This window comes from Corvus brachyrhynchos, unplaced genomic scaffold (genome assembly GCF_000691975.1).
Source record: "Corvus brachyrhynchos isolate BGI_N302 unplaced genomic scaffold, ASM69197v1 scaffold70, whole genome shotgun sequence".
Classification (NCBI taxonomy): Eukaryota; Metazoa; Chordata; class Aves; order Passeriformes; family Corvidae; genus Corvus; species Corvus brachyrhynchos.
The window spans coordinates 8339448-8354927 of record NW_008236217.1 but is presented as its reverse complement, the minus strand read 5'-3'; the positions used below and the strand labels follow the sequence as shown (position 1 = coordinate 8354927).

Genomic DNA, 15480 nt, shown 5'->3' with positions numbered 1-15480 from the left:
GACTAGCATAGAATAATTATCATCTAACATCTTGCAGCCTAGACAATCTATTTTTTTATTTCTGTAAGCTAAAACATAAATTACCAATAGTATTTTCTGCATAGGCTGTATAAAAGCCCTGTTATTTATATTATAAACCCACATGAGTTCCTGACTGGTGCAGTAAAAATAAGCTGAAAGGCAGCAAGACTATAGAAAGTCTTTCAAAAGTGTTCACATTGAATAGAGACAACCCTAGAAGCCCACTGGGAAGGCCTTTTCTTTAGCAACTGATGGCAGAGCCCTGTGTGTTCCTGACAGAACTCAGCTACTCTATCAATCAAAGAGACTGAAATGCACAGCAAAGCTAATTCGGCAACTCCGACGGCTGGAGTAATTCAGCATGAACATAATTGCTTTTACTCAGGATTATAATTAGGGCCCATTTGACAAATGTCACTCTGGCTGAGCCAGGGAAAATGATCAGGAATTGTGAGATCCATACCTTCTGGGCCATGGCTCCCTGCGGGCTGAGGAGAGAGTTGCATTCCCCTTCATGATATTCTTCTTTACATTCACGGCAGAACACAGACTGGAAAACAAACCAAAGCATGCCAGTCATAAAAACACACTAGGGACATAGACAGCAGGTTACAATCATGAACAGTCATACAACAGATGATCCCTTGCCCTTCACTTTCCATTAAATTCCCATAATCCTCCTAATTGTGCATCTTATTATACACTCTGATCATTAACACAACAATTTTGCTGTTATTATTACACATTTCATCAGTGAAGTAACATAAATGCCATTATTAAAAATGAGATTTTGCTACATGGTTCATTTAGGGACGTAAAGTCGTACTAGATACTTCTGGGTGTGCTTTTCCTGCTGTGAAATCTATTTCTAGAAGGGTGAAGGCTGAAAAAAAGCAGTTCTGCTGTATAGTGTTTGCTAATGGAAATAGTCTATTCGTAGCTCTGAATCAAATGCCTTCTCTATGGAAAACTATTGCTGACTTTGCTAGGAGATGACCACTTTATAAAAGGCCGTATGAAATACCATTTTCTAGGAAATTATATCCTTGCCATAGACCTTTAAGATGGTTTAAAAAAATCCACAGAAATAACACAATGATAGGATACTTAACACAGGGTTTAGGGATCTACCTCTAGACCTTTATTGCACTTTTAGCAACTGTTCCAGTTTCATCTTCCTTAAATAACATTGCTCTTTACATAAGGCTTCATTGAAAAGTAATGTCTTTTGCAGGTAAGTGAAACAATTGTCCCTAGTGCAGCCTGACTGCCTCTGCCACCTAAAGTGGTTCATATGTATCAGGTTTGATGCCTTTTGTTAAACTCTAAAATGAAGATATCTGTCTTGACATGTGTCAAAATCTTTGACCCATCAATGCTGCATTAAATTCTGTGTCCTTGCAGGTAAGGGGAAAAGTCAATAATGCAGAATGGGTCTCTATTATGCTGTTTTAAAGCTATGCTGTCTTGATGCAACTCCATGCTCTGAAAGATCTCTCAGCAGTAAGCCATTCTGACTGGCATTATAAGCAAGACTGATAAAACAGCCCTGATTTTTAGATACAGAGCTGCATTCTCATGTAATGAACAAAGGATATCAGGAGGACATGACACTAGAACATTTGTCTGCCAGTAATTCCAGCTTTTGTATTTTCATTTGAACTTTTTCAAGCTGTATTTTCACTTTTCTAAGAAGCACTGAAAATCATATTTTATTGTCATGCTAAAGAAACTGCACTTAATGAAAAGAAGCATTGTGCAAGTACAAAAGAATTGATCCTGTTATTCAGAAAGTCGGGGAAATTGGGAGTGGTGGAGTGGAGTGAGTGTTCTAACTTCCAGAGATATCAAACCTAATCACTTGTTTGCTTTCTTGTCACTTCTCTCCACTATTTTGTCAATGATCTAAAGTGTTTTGTTTTACTTCAACTAACACTGATTTGTTAATTCACTTGTGGCTGTTAGCAAAAAGCTTCACAACGGAGGCACTTTTTTTGCGGGGTATGTTGTATGGGAGGCTGCATTGTTGTAATAGAGCATCATTTAAATACGACAACGATTTACAGGGTATTAAATGGTCAAAAGTTTTGGGCATGTTAAGCACTGCTCAAACACATCCAGAGAGATACTTTCCATCTGAACACCTATGGTCTTAAAGACTTGTTATCCCTTAACATTTAAGGTTATGCCTGGGTTTAATGGAATTTCCTGCTGTGTATCCTACTCTCTTTTTCCTTTGTGACTTTATTTCCTTATGAGCACATCTGACTGACATTTGTCTGATAAGGTTTTGTATACACTTGCTTTATCACTGCCTTATCACACAATGCTTCAGCTTCCTTTCCTTACTCCAATCTCTCTTTTCCCATGCAAGCACAATTTTAAACCTTTCATAAACATTGAAAAGGGAGAAATAATGAAGAAAGAGAAGAAAAAACAACCAGGGCATATATTTTGCTGAGACATTCTGGCTGACTAGTTTATGTGGCATTGGTGTTTATTATAATAATAAAATTCATAAGCTCATGCAGTACTATTTAAGACGTGAAATGAATTTTCTCATTATAGAGGCCACATTTCATACTTGCCTTTGAAATAAATTATCTTCAGTACCAATGTTACCAATGTTTTCCCCACAGGCCTATTGGAAACATTCGTGAGTGTATAACTGGGCCTTTCACTAACAATTGTATATCCTGCAAGTAAGTCTGTGAGTGAGCCTGCCACATCCTTGTAATGAAACAAAGCCTGATTTTTTTGTGAGACAGGATACTCTTTTCACATCTTATTAGATAATGGATGAGATGTAGAATCAGTTCTGTGGCAAAGAAACACCCCGGAGGCTGATCGGTTTGTCAGAATAAATAGGCATCTCCCAACAGAAATGCATTAAGCACTCCCTTTTTATGGCAAAGCATGCATCATAAAGAAAAGGCATGTCACTTACAACAAAGAGCAGTTTGTGATAGTTTTATTCATTTTTTACTTTCAGACATGAAAAATATGATAAATTTTCAGTAACAAAATACAGTTGCAGTAAGCAACTGCAAAAATGCTGTCAGTTAACTTGTATTTTATGGCTTCATTAATATTCATACAGTTACTTTGCCCTTGGAAAGGAAAGGATTTGATGTTCAGTCAGGATTTAATACTTTTGCATAAATTTAGTATTAGTCAGTGCTTAAAATTACTATAAGTAGTGTAATTACTAATAATAGTCACACTTTCTTTTCCTTCTTGTGCCAAAAAAAGACTGGAAGATTGCTGTGATAATATAAACAGCAGGTAAACTTTCTACGTCTTTATGTATTTAGCACTTGCTGTTGTTACCCTTGAAAGATTCTTTGGTTGGAAAACAATCAACAAAAAGAATAAATCCCAAAGGTTCAAACCTACCCCTGCATTAGAAAGAGGATTAGCAGGGAAATCCCCAAAGCACTTAAGGGATTTAGGCACTGGAAATTAATATAACCTGTGTGTTGGCTATTACAGGCTTTTGAATATCTGTAAAAACGTATGAGATAGGCCCAAGAAGAAATCCTAAATCCAGTGACCTCAGAATGGGGGGTATTAAAAACCTCAACAGGGATTCAGATCCTGTTTTTAAAATCCCCCTATCGTTATGATTATTCAAACAAAAGGTAAAATCAGACCAAACTCTGGTCAGTTCTTTGGAATTCAAGCCCTGCAGATGATGTCTGCAGTGACACTGAATAAAAACTAGGGTGGTAAAACCAAGCTCCAGTCTCAGTTATTCCTGACTGGCTCATTTACAGTGTTTTGAGTTTGGAAGTGGGAGCAGAATGGGGCTCTTTTTTTTTTGGATGAAAGGAGAATGAGTTTGTCACTTGCATGCTATGCTGGTTGGTTTTTTAGAAATAAGATTTTATCATTTCCTTTTTCACAACATTTCAAAGATTTGCTTTCCCTTGGATTAAGCACCACAGCTCTCACTCTCCCTTGCCTACTGCAAAAGCCTTTTCTTTGGTCTCTGATAATATCTCCCTATAGTGCTTATAAATATTACTGTTAAAATTATCTTTCTTCCAACTTCAAGAAAATATTCCCATTCCCTGCACAAGGCTTCACATTTGAGCTCCCTTCTGTTATTTTAAAGTTACTCCTCAACTCAGATATTCCATTTCTTTTTCACCCTTACCTCCTTCCATGTGTCTACACAGCAGAATGTAGGGAAGTTTGCAGTGAGGCAGTCACAGACAGGGTTTAATCTGGAGCTCTGTAGGTGCACTGCTAGGGACTTCTGTGCAAGTAACAACTCAAGCACATACCCAGATTTCTTACCAGCCTTCTGCAATCCACGTTGAAATCTGAACTGTCATTTCTTCCCTCCTGTCGTTATCACTATTGGCTTTATACTGATGACAGACTATGTTTTAGCCAAGGTGTGTCATCCAAAACTAACATTCACATCCAGATTAAAGACATCAGGTGAGGAAAGATGCACTCATACCTCTAATGCAGTGTTTTATTGGCTCTTCAAAATCACTTTTAAAACTTGTATCTAATGTCTGCTTTGACTCTTTCTAGTTTCAGCTTCCAGCCACTGCTTTCTGGTTTGCAATTCTTTGCTAAAATGAAGAGCCTTTCAGTATCCCATACTTTCTTCCTGTGAAGGTACTTACGTACTGCAATCAAGATACCTCTGAATCTTGGTTAACCTAAGCAGAGAAACTGCTAAGCTTCTTGCTGGTTAAACCATTCATCCTCCTTCTCTCCTCCAGCCCCAAATCATATTCATTGCACTTATCTGAGGATTGTCTTGGTTTTGTTACTAGTTATATTTGACTAATCTGTATCATTGCTGTGCTGCATCAGCAAAGTTTTATTATATACTTCTGAATCACTGTTGAGTATTGAATCATGACAGGTTTGCTGACAGTCCCTGTCAAATGCTGCTATCAATACTCTGCTATGAATAGACTCTTCACACTGCTTTCTGTGATCTGCCAGTTCCTAACCCTCATGACCAAAGCATGATGAGACATCCCTACCTTGTCATCTGACAGTGATGACACAGTGCTGCTGCTCAGACCCCAACCACATCAGTTGGAACCTAGCCCACTAAAGCCTTTTATTGATATAATATGGTGATGAATACCTTATCACAATATTCTGTAGTTTGAAGTCTTACAAAAAGACTTGAAGAAATTGATTTTGTGCAATTACTTTTTCTTATCAAACTTGCAATCTCATCATAGAATGAAATCAGTTTCTTCTGTTATGACCTGTTATCACTGAGAATATATAGACTTGTAAAATCTTATAAAAATTACTCTTTTTTCTGCCTTTTTCTATTTTGATCATTCCTCATTTGGTGGTGGCTGTCTGGGCCCTCCACTACTGATGAGAATTGTGAAAATTAAAAGCTACTGAATGTAGGCAGGATCAACATCTTCATCAGTATTGGAGCAAAAGTAGTATGCAAGAAATGCAAAGCTTCCTCAAAACCATACCTATATGAACAAGTAAAACCAACACGGATCTCCTCACCTTTCATTTAAAATGCAGTGCTTACAAGTTTTACTTTCCTTCTCAGGAAAACAAGTACTTCAAGAAATCAAGCTGCAATGCATCTACTGACTCTTTCTTCTAAAATCAAGCTCAAAACCAAACCAAAAGAGTGCTACATTATAATTCATGCTAAGGCTGACATCCACCACAGCTGACAAGTGTTAATTCTATTATTTATTGAGCTGCCAGAAAATGCTCTTTAAGTGCTCTTGTAATGTGGGAAGCCTATAGTGTAGTCTAAAGAGAATCCCAGAGAAGCCATGTATAATCTAAGACACGTATGGAACTAAATAGACATTTTTATGTCTTCAAAACCAGTTTGGTTATATATTACACATCAAAGCAAAATAAGTAACAGTCCAAGATACTTGCACAGCTTTGATCATCACGGCATCAGAACATCTTGGAACTGTAAGAAAATCTCTTTCATTGTATGCCAGTGAAGCAGCAGAGGACTGCTGCTACTGTTTTAGTGACTGAAGCCTAATTTGTAGAAAACCTGGGCCACAGATCTTTAAAATTTGAGGATATTAATTCAGTTGATATGCGTACCTAAATGTCACTGAGGATCCACACTAAAGGTTCTTGTCCAAAATCACATAACATAAAGGAGATTTCCAGTTTTTAGACATTGGACTCCCCCACTAGTCAGATCATTCCTCTAAAGAACCACGCCTCTGGTTTAATAAGGTAAAAATTTCACCTAATAGAGGTAATCAGTGAAGTATTTCCATGCTTTCCCCCCACCTCCTTTAAATGAAAATACAATGGAGGAGTGAAACTAAGTAGTCACCAATCACACAGAATATCCTATGAGTTCCAACCATCAAATATTTATATGGTATAGAGAAAATGTATAGTTGTTTGTTCTTCATCAGACTAACGGGATTTTTTTACTAGACTTTTTAATCTGAAGAGTGTTTTATTAAATCGTAGTACAAACAAAACACTGGATAGGTAAAAAATTAATTATCTTCACTGGACAACATCAACATCTGGTCAAAAAATTCCTTGAAAATGTAAGATATTTTAAGGCACCAAGTTTCAATCCTAAATAAGCTTTTCTAGTCTAACGATAGGCTTGCTTACTGGAGCAAACATTTATATTGAAAATATGAACATGCCTTATGGGAAATCAAAGCAATCCGGAAGTGACAAATAGAATGACCCAAGTCATCTCTCTACAGTGTTTCCATTTAGAAAAATATAGCTTCCAAATGCACTTACCAAAGTACAAATTATGTTATAGTGACTGAGAAATACATACAAATTTTTTTATTTTTCTTCTAGAAAAGCCCCCAAATCCCAGATTTCACAGAAAAAGATTTTACCATATTATATTTCTTTTGAGTAAGAGAGGACTTAGATCTTGGCAAGAATTCAGACCTCCATAAACACAGACTAAGTATTTTTTACTTTGAAACTACAAACTTTGTTATGTATTTCCACCCAAAGTCAATTAAAACCATCCCTTACCCTCCATAAAAGTCCCAGTCCTTGTCATGCTGCTGCTGGGAACCAGACATCTCAGCTATTGGATTGGCTTTGCTGCTGGCACTTTGTTATATCCAGAACCAAGTGTGAGACCATCATCCACACACCCTGTCTTTTGGTATTTCTTGTCCTTACAGCAGGAAACTTTAAAAGCAGAATATTTACCATCTGGAGTAGCTATGTTTACTTGGAATTTGTGGCTTTGCCAACTGTCAGTTACAGAAAAACCTGCAAATACTACAATGAAGATAAATGCCACAGTAGAAAAAGCCATTTAGACATTAGAAAAGTCATTTCTAATGACACCAGTTTTATCAGACATAAGGCAATTGCAAAGCATAGTAGTACTTGCAGAGAAATTTTGGTATTTTTCCGTATAATAAAGTACACACATTCACTATGCATATTTCAGCTAAAAGCAAACTTTTGTAAGAAGCATGACAATCTGTCAAAACATGGTTTCAAAAATACAGCTGCATTCTCTGTGCAGCTTTTGCAATCTAAGGGCAATTTGCCATCAATACTATAAGAGGCAATTTTCTATAAACATAAAAAGCTTTAAGCATAGGACTTAAGCATAGCATCAAGATTTCAGTGTTTTCCTTTTGAATCTGAAAGTCTCCTTCCTGACTTCTGCAAAACAACCATGGGCTCATTCCCTAAGATCTAGATGATGGCATTTATGTCTGAAGCCTCTTCAGTGAGTGCTGGCGAGTTTGCGCCTCCAGCCAAACATACTGTCCTGGAGCTTGCCTTACATCACACAGCATTAACCTGAAAGATGGGCTGGTTAAACTGGCAGCATAAGCCCAGAAAACCTGTCCCAGACCTCCCCCAAACTAATTTGCTGATTTATGTGGATTGGCAATCTTATTTCTGCTTCTCAGCCCCCTTCTTTGTTGCCTTGTCGTCCAAATGCTGCAAGGGATAGAAGAGAAGAAAGAAGCAGGGCAGAATGCACGTACTTCTCTCAGAAGGAGTGACTTCAGCCCCTGTGGGAGAAGAGAGAATGCTCTTTCCAGATTCCTCTACCCATACCTACACACAAGGGTATTACACAGTCTTGTTCTTAGTGTGTTGGCTGGGATGTGAGACTTACTAGCCCATCCCAGAAAATTAGAAGGAAAAGCCTATAAAGCAGAGTTAGTAACAAGATTATGTGGTATACCAAAAGTATGAAAACCTGTTGTTGGTTGTGCTATTATGTGCACATATGAGAGTCATGTCTTTTTATCACTGAAGGATCCTATCTGATAGCTGACTACCCAAGCAAACATGAGTTCAAACACTGCAAAATTTTCAAAGCAGACCATAGCTTTGGTTGTCTAAACAGGCATAGATGGCCCTGGCAGAGTTGCACACCTCTAACTGGAAGAAGCAGAACAATATTGTGCCCTGAAGCACTAGGAAGGGATGCCCAGTTAGATGCCAACCAAACTCCCTCTGGAAAAGGAAGCCAAACAAGCTTAAACAAAGTAAGCAGCTGCCTATAGCAGCAGGCTGTTAAACCCTGCAAGACATTTGTGTCCCTGTTACTTACCTGTGCCAGAGCTGTGGACAGCAAGCAGAGAGAGCAAGGCGTCTAGCTTGTCATGCTACAGGGACTCTGACAAGACCTTAGATGTTAAACACGACTACTTTGAGGAGCTCTTCCTAGCCCCAGAAACAGCTGCTGCCATGGACTCTGACCCCTCCTTCAGGACCAGCTGTCACAGCTACTTATCCTCCTCTGCTCTTAATTCTTTTGTACCCGCTTCTCCTCTCTGCCTTCTCATTTGTGTGCAGCAGTAGCCTAGATCCTTTCCTTCTTCAGGTGGAAAAACTGAGCTTTACCTGCAGGTTGCACTGCTGAGAAGCTTTGGGGTAGCCCTGCTGGAAGTCTTACGGCCATACCGATAATCTGTAGCTAATGCAGCTGTAGCGTATTTGGGACCTGCACTACTCTCTCTGCACAGTGCTGTGTTATGCTGGGTAGAGGTCTCAGCACAGCTTGGGGATGCAGAGCTGCAGAGATCCCTTACTTCCCTCTGCAGTACAGACATGAAAAAGAAATTTAATTAAGTATTAGGTTCTTGGCGGCCCCACTGGAGAGAAAAAACAATTGTGTATTGACTTAAATCTGTTTCCATTTAAGTTAATTTAGTAAGTAGTACAGACACCTAATCACATCTATCTAGTGTATAATGTTTAGCAATTTCATGCCTGGATGACTAATAAAATGAAAAGTGGATGCAGGTTAATGTAAGATTTCTACAAATGATTTCCATAATAAATTAAAAAGTATTTATATGAGGAAACATTGAAAAACCCCAATATCATTGCCACCTTATAATTTAATGGAATGTCTTAGAAACTAGATGCAAGGGATAAGGCTATTAATTTATGAATAAGAGGAACAATTTTAAAGCAGTTGAAGATGTAAAATGTATTAAATGGGATTTTAAAAAGACTTTTTGTAATCTAGTGCCCATAATTCTCTGTTTTGAGCATGTAATAAAAGACTGTAGCATCCCACTTACAACTGATGAAAAGGAAAAATAAAAGAAAAATAGGAACAAACCTCTAAATATATAATATATATAGGCATGTATTAAAACAGAAACGATGTGTCTCTCCCACTTAAGGTGGTAGAAATACTCTGTCACTCCAGTGGAACAATACAGTATTTACCCCAGAGCAGATAAAGTCAGAGCATGAGTTACACTGCAAAGAAAATAAAGCTAGAGTGTATGTTGTTATCACTGAAATGGATACAAAGAGGTAGTGGAATTTTACATGGAAGAAAGCATTATTTTTAGGAACTAGGATGCAAAGAGAGAAAATGATAGTTTCCTTGAGATGCCTTTAGAAAGTATGAGACAATGCACTTTATAACAAGTATAACACAGTGGCTATTTTTTCCTGCAGAACATGCAACACTACAACTGAGATGTAAAAGCTTAATTTTTTTTTTTCAACAAAGTGGTTGAAAGCTACATTAAAATATCATTTCTTCCAGGTTTGAAAAAGATGCTTTGTTGCTGAATGCATATATCAGTCCATAAGGAATGTCATGAGGAATGAATTTTACTGCCTTTGGCTTTAGCTCCTGCTTTAGCAGCCTTGGAGTTCTATTAATATGCCCTTAAAAAGTACAACAAATCTATTTCCATATGATAATACTGCTGCTCTGCATGCATGCCCTGGGCATTTGAGCACCTAGCTGTACATTTATATGTGCAAACAGACCTGGAAATCTGACGGGTTCATTAATGTGGTTCTTGAAATGAACTACTGAACATGCAGGCTGGGAAGATGATGAGAGCTAAGCAATTACCCAGTGCTTAATTCACACTGAATTGCAATAGAAATCAGGACACTCCTTTCCTTGAATGTCTTTTTAAATATCCCTAACAGAATGAAGGCACCCCACATAAAAACTTTTATTCTGTGCCATTCGGACTGTGTTCTTGTAACAATGTGCAAGATGCACATATTTTGTTCATCTGGTTGCTGGAATTCATCTACATTCAAAAAAGCCCACCCAACAATATTAAAAACTTCCCGAAGATGGCAGCAGTGACACAGGAATCGACACAAGCTGTCTTGGCTAAGATTTTGCAGTTGAAAAAAGATTCTTAAAAAATCATAGTCAACAGCTATGATCCAGTCCGGGGTTACTAACAGCTGATACATGCAAAACCAGTCTTGACAAGACAGTCTCACAAAGAAGAAATGGTATTCAGATGCACTGAAACACATAAAAAGGAGTAAGGGGTACTCCCTGTTTCAAGGGCATTGCATCTTACTGCTCTTGGATTTGGTAACAGCTGAAGCCCTGTAAAAAGAACATCCTTCTGAATATGACCAGATAAAATAGCATCAATAATGTATCTGGGATAACTGTGGTGCTTTTAAGTGTTTTATTGGGTTCATGCTATCTCCTATTTGTAGCACTTGCTTTTTAGAACCATCAACACATATCTAGTTTATGTACTAGGGAGAGCATAAAATAATGAACAGATTTGTGTGTCTCTCTGTTCTCAGGAAATGCCTGGCTTCTGCACATGGATCCAGTGAGCGTGCCTTCCCTCTTAGTGACCAGATTAAGGGCATGAGGATATTTCTCTGACAGAAATTTTTTTTTTTTTTTTTTTTTTTGAGGGGGGGAGGGGAAAGAACGACCTCAGGTCTTTATTCTGCTTCTAATTTATGTTTGTCATATGAAAAAGTGAATCTTTTAAAATTAGGGCATAACTAATCTATGACCAAATCAAATCCAATCCATGTTCTCTCCAAAGACCAGCACCACTCAGTTCAACAGCTGTTTGTTTCAAATTCTGAGTGAATTTTAATAGTACTTCACCGGAAATAACAAAAACCCCACAAAACCAAACCAACCAGAAAAAAAAAAAAATCCCTGCATTAGAGGATTCTAATTAGAGGTGTCTCTAAGTCTGAATATTGACACTGCACAACACTGAGAAACTCTGGACAAATTTCAAAGACAGATGAAGACTTCGTTTTAAGCCTCAGTCTAAAATTGGATGTAGCCAGACCTTGGAACTCCACCAGGTCCAGGCTCTGAAGGATGGATTTAAACTAAAGATCTACAATTCCAAGTAATCTGAAAGGGGAATAAACTAAAATAAAAATAGTTTAGAAGTGAGAAAGAAATGGCAAGACTTTTAAAAAACTGCCATATTTGGTTCTTCTGAATGGAGCATCATCTTTGCAAAATGTTCTATAAACACTGCTAGAGAAAGCACTGGAATAATGATGAAAATACCACCCTTCATCTTTCAAGGAACAAAAGCAGATGCTTCCTGAAAAACACAGGCCAAATCAAAAAACAATGATAGCTGGACTGGTTTATGCCAGAAATACCCTGTCACAATGCAGAGCTCCCATTAAGGATACCTCAATTTCTGTACCTTCTTTTTGGTGCAAAGCCTAGCTGTGTGATTTCAAGAACTTTTCTTTTGAAACAGGAATGTTTTTTTAACTTACAGAATTTGTGCTAATTGTATTCACAGTGTATGTACCAAGTCAATAATGTGACCTCTTGTCTGACCTTCCAGACTAATCCTTTTCTGGTTTGTTGATCCTAGACATTTCTATAAAGAAATTATACAAACTACAAAAAATGATCCCTGAAATGTGAGCTTACAACATTACCTGGTTTATAGGAAATACAATTTGGCACTTGTCTCAGCACCATTTTGAAGAACCACATAATAAACATTTTATTGCAAAAGAAACTCCATTCAGACTCTGACTACATACACGTGTATGAAACCAGCAAATACTGTCCTGTATCAGCATATACTGACAGGCAGCAAGATCTCTGTCTACAAAAAATACACTGCATAAATAATTCATGTTTATCAAGATAATTTTTCCACTCAGCAATTTTCTTACTTTTCTTTGGATTTCTGACATCTACAAATCGCCCAAGAAGCACTACATTTCTCTAGTTGCCTTGGAGGCAACACAGCAAGGCACAAGCAATCTAGAAGATTTCTGGAGTGCATTGATGACAATTCCTTGACACAAAGGATGGAGGAGCCAACAAGGGGACATGGTCTGCTGCACTTCCATCAAGGAAGAACTAGTTGATATGTGAAGACTGCAGGCAGCCTAGGCTCCAGCAACCCTGAACTGATGGAGTTCAGGATCATGACAGAAGGGAACAAGGCAAAAAGCAGGACCATAAATCTGGATTTCAGGAGAACCTACTTTGGCCTATTCAGGGCCAAAGAGTGCCATGGTAGCCGGCCCCCGAGAAAACAAGGGTCATGGGCAGTGGCTGATGTTCAAGGATCACCTCCTCCAGCTCAGCAATGGTCCATCCTGACCATCAGGAAGTCAATTAAAAATAGTAGGAGACTTGCAAAGAAGACCAAGGAAAGTCTGCTGATGAACTGGGCAGGGAATTTGGTGACAAAGTACATGGAAAAAGCCAGAGCAGTCCTAGGACCCACAATTAGCATAAATTTCACTACTACAAACGTATGATATGCAATTACACCCTGGATGGCACAACAAATAACGTTAAACCAAAGTGCAGATGTTCACCCTTTCCTCAGCATAGCCAGAAAAGCAGATGCAATCCTTAAATCCCAAGGAAATGTGTATCTGCATGTGCATGAGTACAGAAGGATGACTCCAAGCTGGAACTTCTGAATAACATGGGAGTATACCAGACCTCTGTATAAAAACAGTTTATGCTTGACCAAAAAAATATTAATGAAACAGTCTTTGTTCAAAAGATCCACTGCAAGAAGGCAAATCTCACACAGTGCATCCAAATACCAGTGCTGGCTGAAACAGTTTGCCTGAAATCTGGGAAAGCATGATGCAGTCCCTCTAAGTACCTCTAGGACATCCCTGTGCCTACCAACAGGTCTCATTCTCAGAACTCTGAACTAGTACACTTTTTTTAGTTTCTGGAATTAATGACTGCAATGCAAATTATCTAGATCTTTAGAATAAGCATGCATGGCTGAAGAATTCCTCATTCATGTATGGTTTCTAAGAAACCAATGTGATAGGGCTTATTGTTCGTTTTTAATAAGAAAGGGAGTTCACAAATTCATCTCATGTGATAATTAGATTGTGGCCTGATGATCTGATTATATGTGAAATTTCTTGCTATCATGACCAGTTCCTGGGCTTATGCAAATGGACATGACTCCATTTTCTCCAGTGGAGCTACATTAATTCACAGCTGCTCAGGATCAGAGCCTACCTCCCTGTTTCTGACATCTAGGATATGAATTCATATGGCTGTATGGCATCAAGATTCACTAGTCAAGTGATGCCTTAGGTTTTAACTTCCATAATTTTCAAATCCTGTACTGCCTAGTGTGTAACTCTGAAGTTTCTTGTAGCCTGTTAACTTCTGCTCTCATGCTAGGTAGACATAACAAAGCCTCTCCAGGCCTGCTCTCTAAGGACACTCAGACCATCCTAGGCCCAAAATCTGTAAACCAAAGCCTCTAAAGCAGGGGGCAAGCTCAGGGAAACTACATCAATAACTGAAGCTTTAATTGGAGAAGTAACCCTGATATGCAAATGAACCAAACCTATAAAGGTGTGAAGAACTCGTGGCCTGTCATCCATCTTGGGGTCCATTTTGAGAATAGCCTCTGGCTCTCCAGGGTGTACCTTTGAAGGCCTTTCAAATAAACACCTACCTTTATTCCCTTATTCTTGTCTAGTCTCTGTTTCTAGGAGGCCTCTCAAGGCATCAAAGTACAGCACATACCTAAATATTTCTCATTTGAGATATTCTGCTGCAGTAATGCATCTCCTCCTGGGCTCTTTTTCTCCTGGGCCCTCCCCCCCCCCCCGCTTCTTATTCATTCCATCTAAATTCACTTCTTCCTTCCATATATCTAGCTACATTTACATCTTGACTCTCTTGATTGCATTCCAAAAACAAAATTCAAGCTATTCACTATCTTTCTTTTTTATTTTTTCCCATGTCTTTAAAAACCTTTTGTCTTAAAGCTATTGAAATTCCTCTCTTTTTTTTTTTTTTGCTCCCTCTCTCCCAGTACATTCATTTTCCTTTTGTTAATAGCTGGAAGCATTACTCTTCTCACACTGTTCCTCAAGATAGCAAGAACCTTTTAATTGCTGTTAGAACTTTATAAAAGCAATAATACAACTATAACAATGCTAACCATACCACTATCCCAACAACAAAGAACAATACTACTGTCAAACACAAGGTGCATCATTCCTTCCTCTCATCTCCTTCCCTACTCTCAAAAGATTCGGAAGTGGCCACACCTGGAAGCCTTTCAGCCATGAAGGCACATGACTTTGGTGTATTCTTGAGATAGGAACAAAAAGGTATGTGTTTGGAGACACTCACCCTTTCTGCCTCCTGAGGTATATGCTTCAGGCATTCTATGCAAATGAGCCAATGGTAATTAGGGTAGCATGAGCCAAATTCTGTATTCAGGACCCACATAGAAAGTAGATAATTAATCAAGGGGGAAAAGAAAATAAGAAACTTTGCTTTTTTTTTTTTAATATATTATTCAGATATAACTGATCCTGAGGAAATTATTAATGTGTGTCTAATCCCCACTACTTAAGCTTATATATGATTGTATTCTGTTGCTAATCATGGTATTTTTGTTTTTTTGGGGGGTTTCTTTTTGCACAAATCAAAGAAGAAAGAAACACACCCATGGGTCACTCATAAATAGAAATGTATCATTATCCTTGAAATAATTACAATCTGGTGGGAAAATGTTGTAATTTTTTATCTTTTCCCCTCAAAATTCAAATTCCTTTGCTATTAGGAATGTAATGCAAAGAAAAGAGAAAATAGCCACAGTTAGTGTATGATCCTGCTGTATTTTTATTCTTTGGCTTCAAAGGTAACCTACCAGCTCACACAGAAAACAAAGAAAGGTTGCTTTTGTAAACTGTCTT

General features: G+C 38.1%; 1 protein-coding gene across 1 annotated transcript in view; it reads right to left on the bottom strand.

Annotated features, from left to right (window-relative positions):
• Nucleotides 1–15480, bottom strand: part of PARK2 (parkin RBR E3 ubiquitin protein ligase) — a gene marked incomplete at its 5' end in the record, with an annotated part of 569778 nt that overhangs the window by 19760 nt on the left and 534538 nt on the right. Inside the window, one exon of the mRNA XM_017746201.1 lies at nucleotides 485–571. Within this exon, the coding sequence (XP_017601690.1) occupies nucleotides 485–571 (87 nt within the window). The remainder of the gene's footprint in view (nucleotides 1–484; nucleotides 572–15480) is intronic.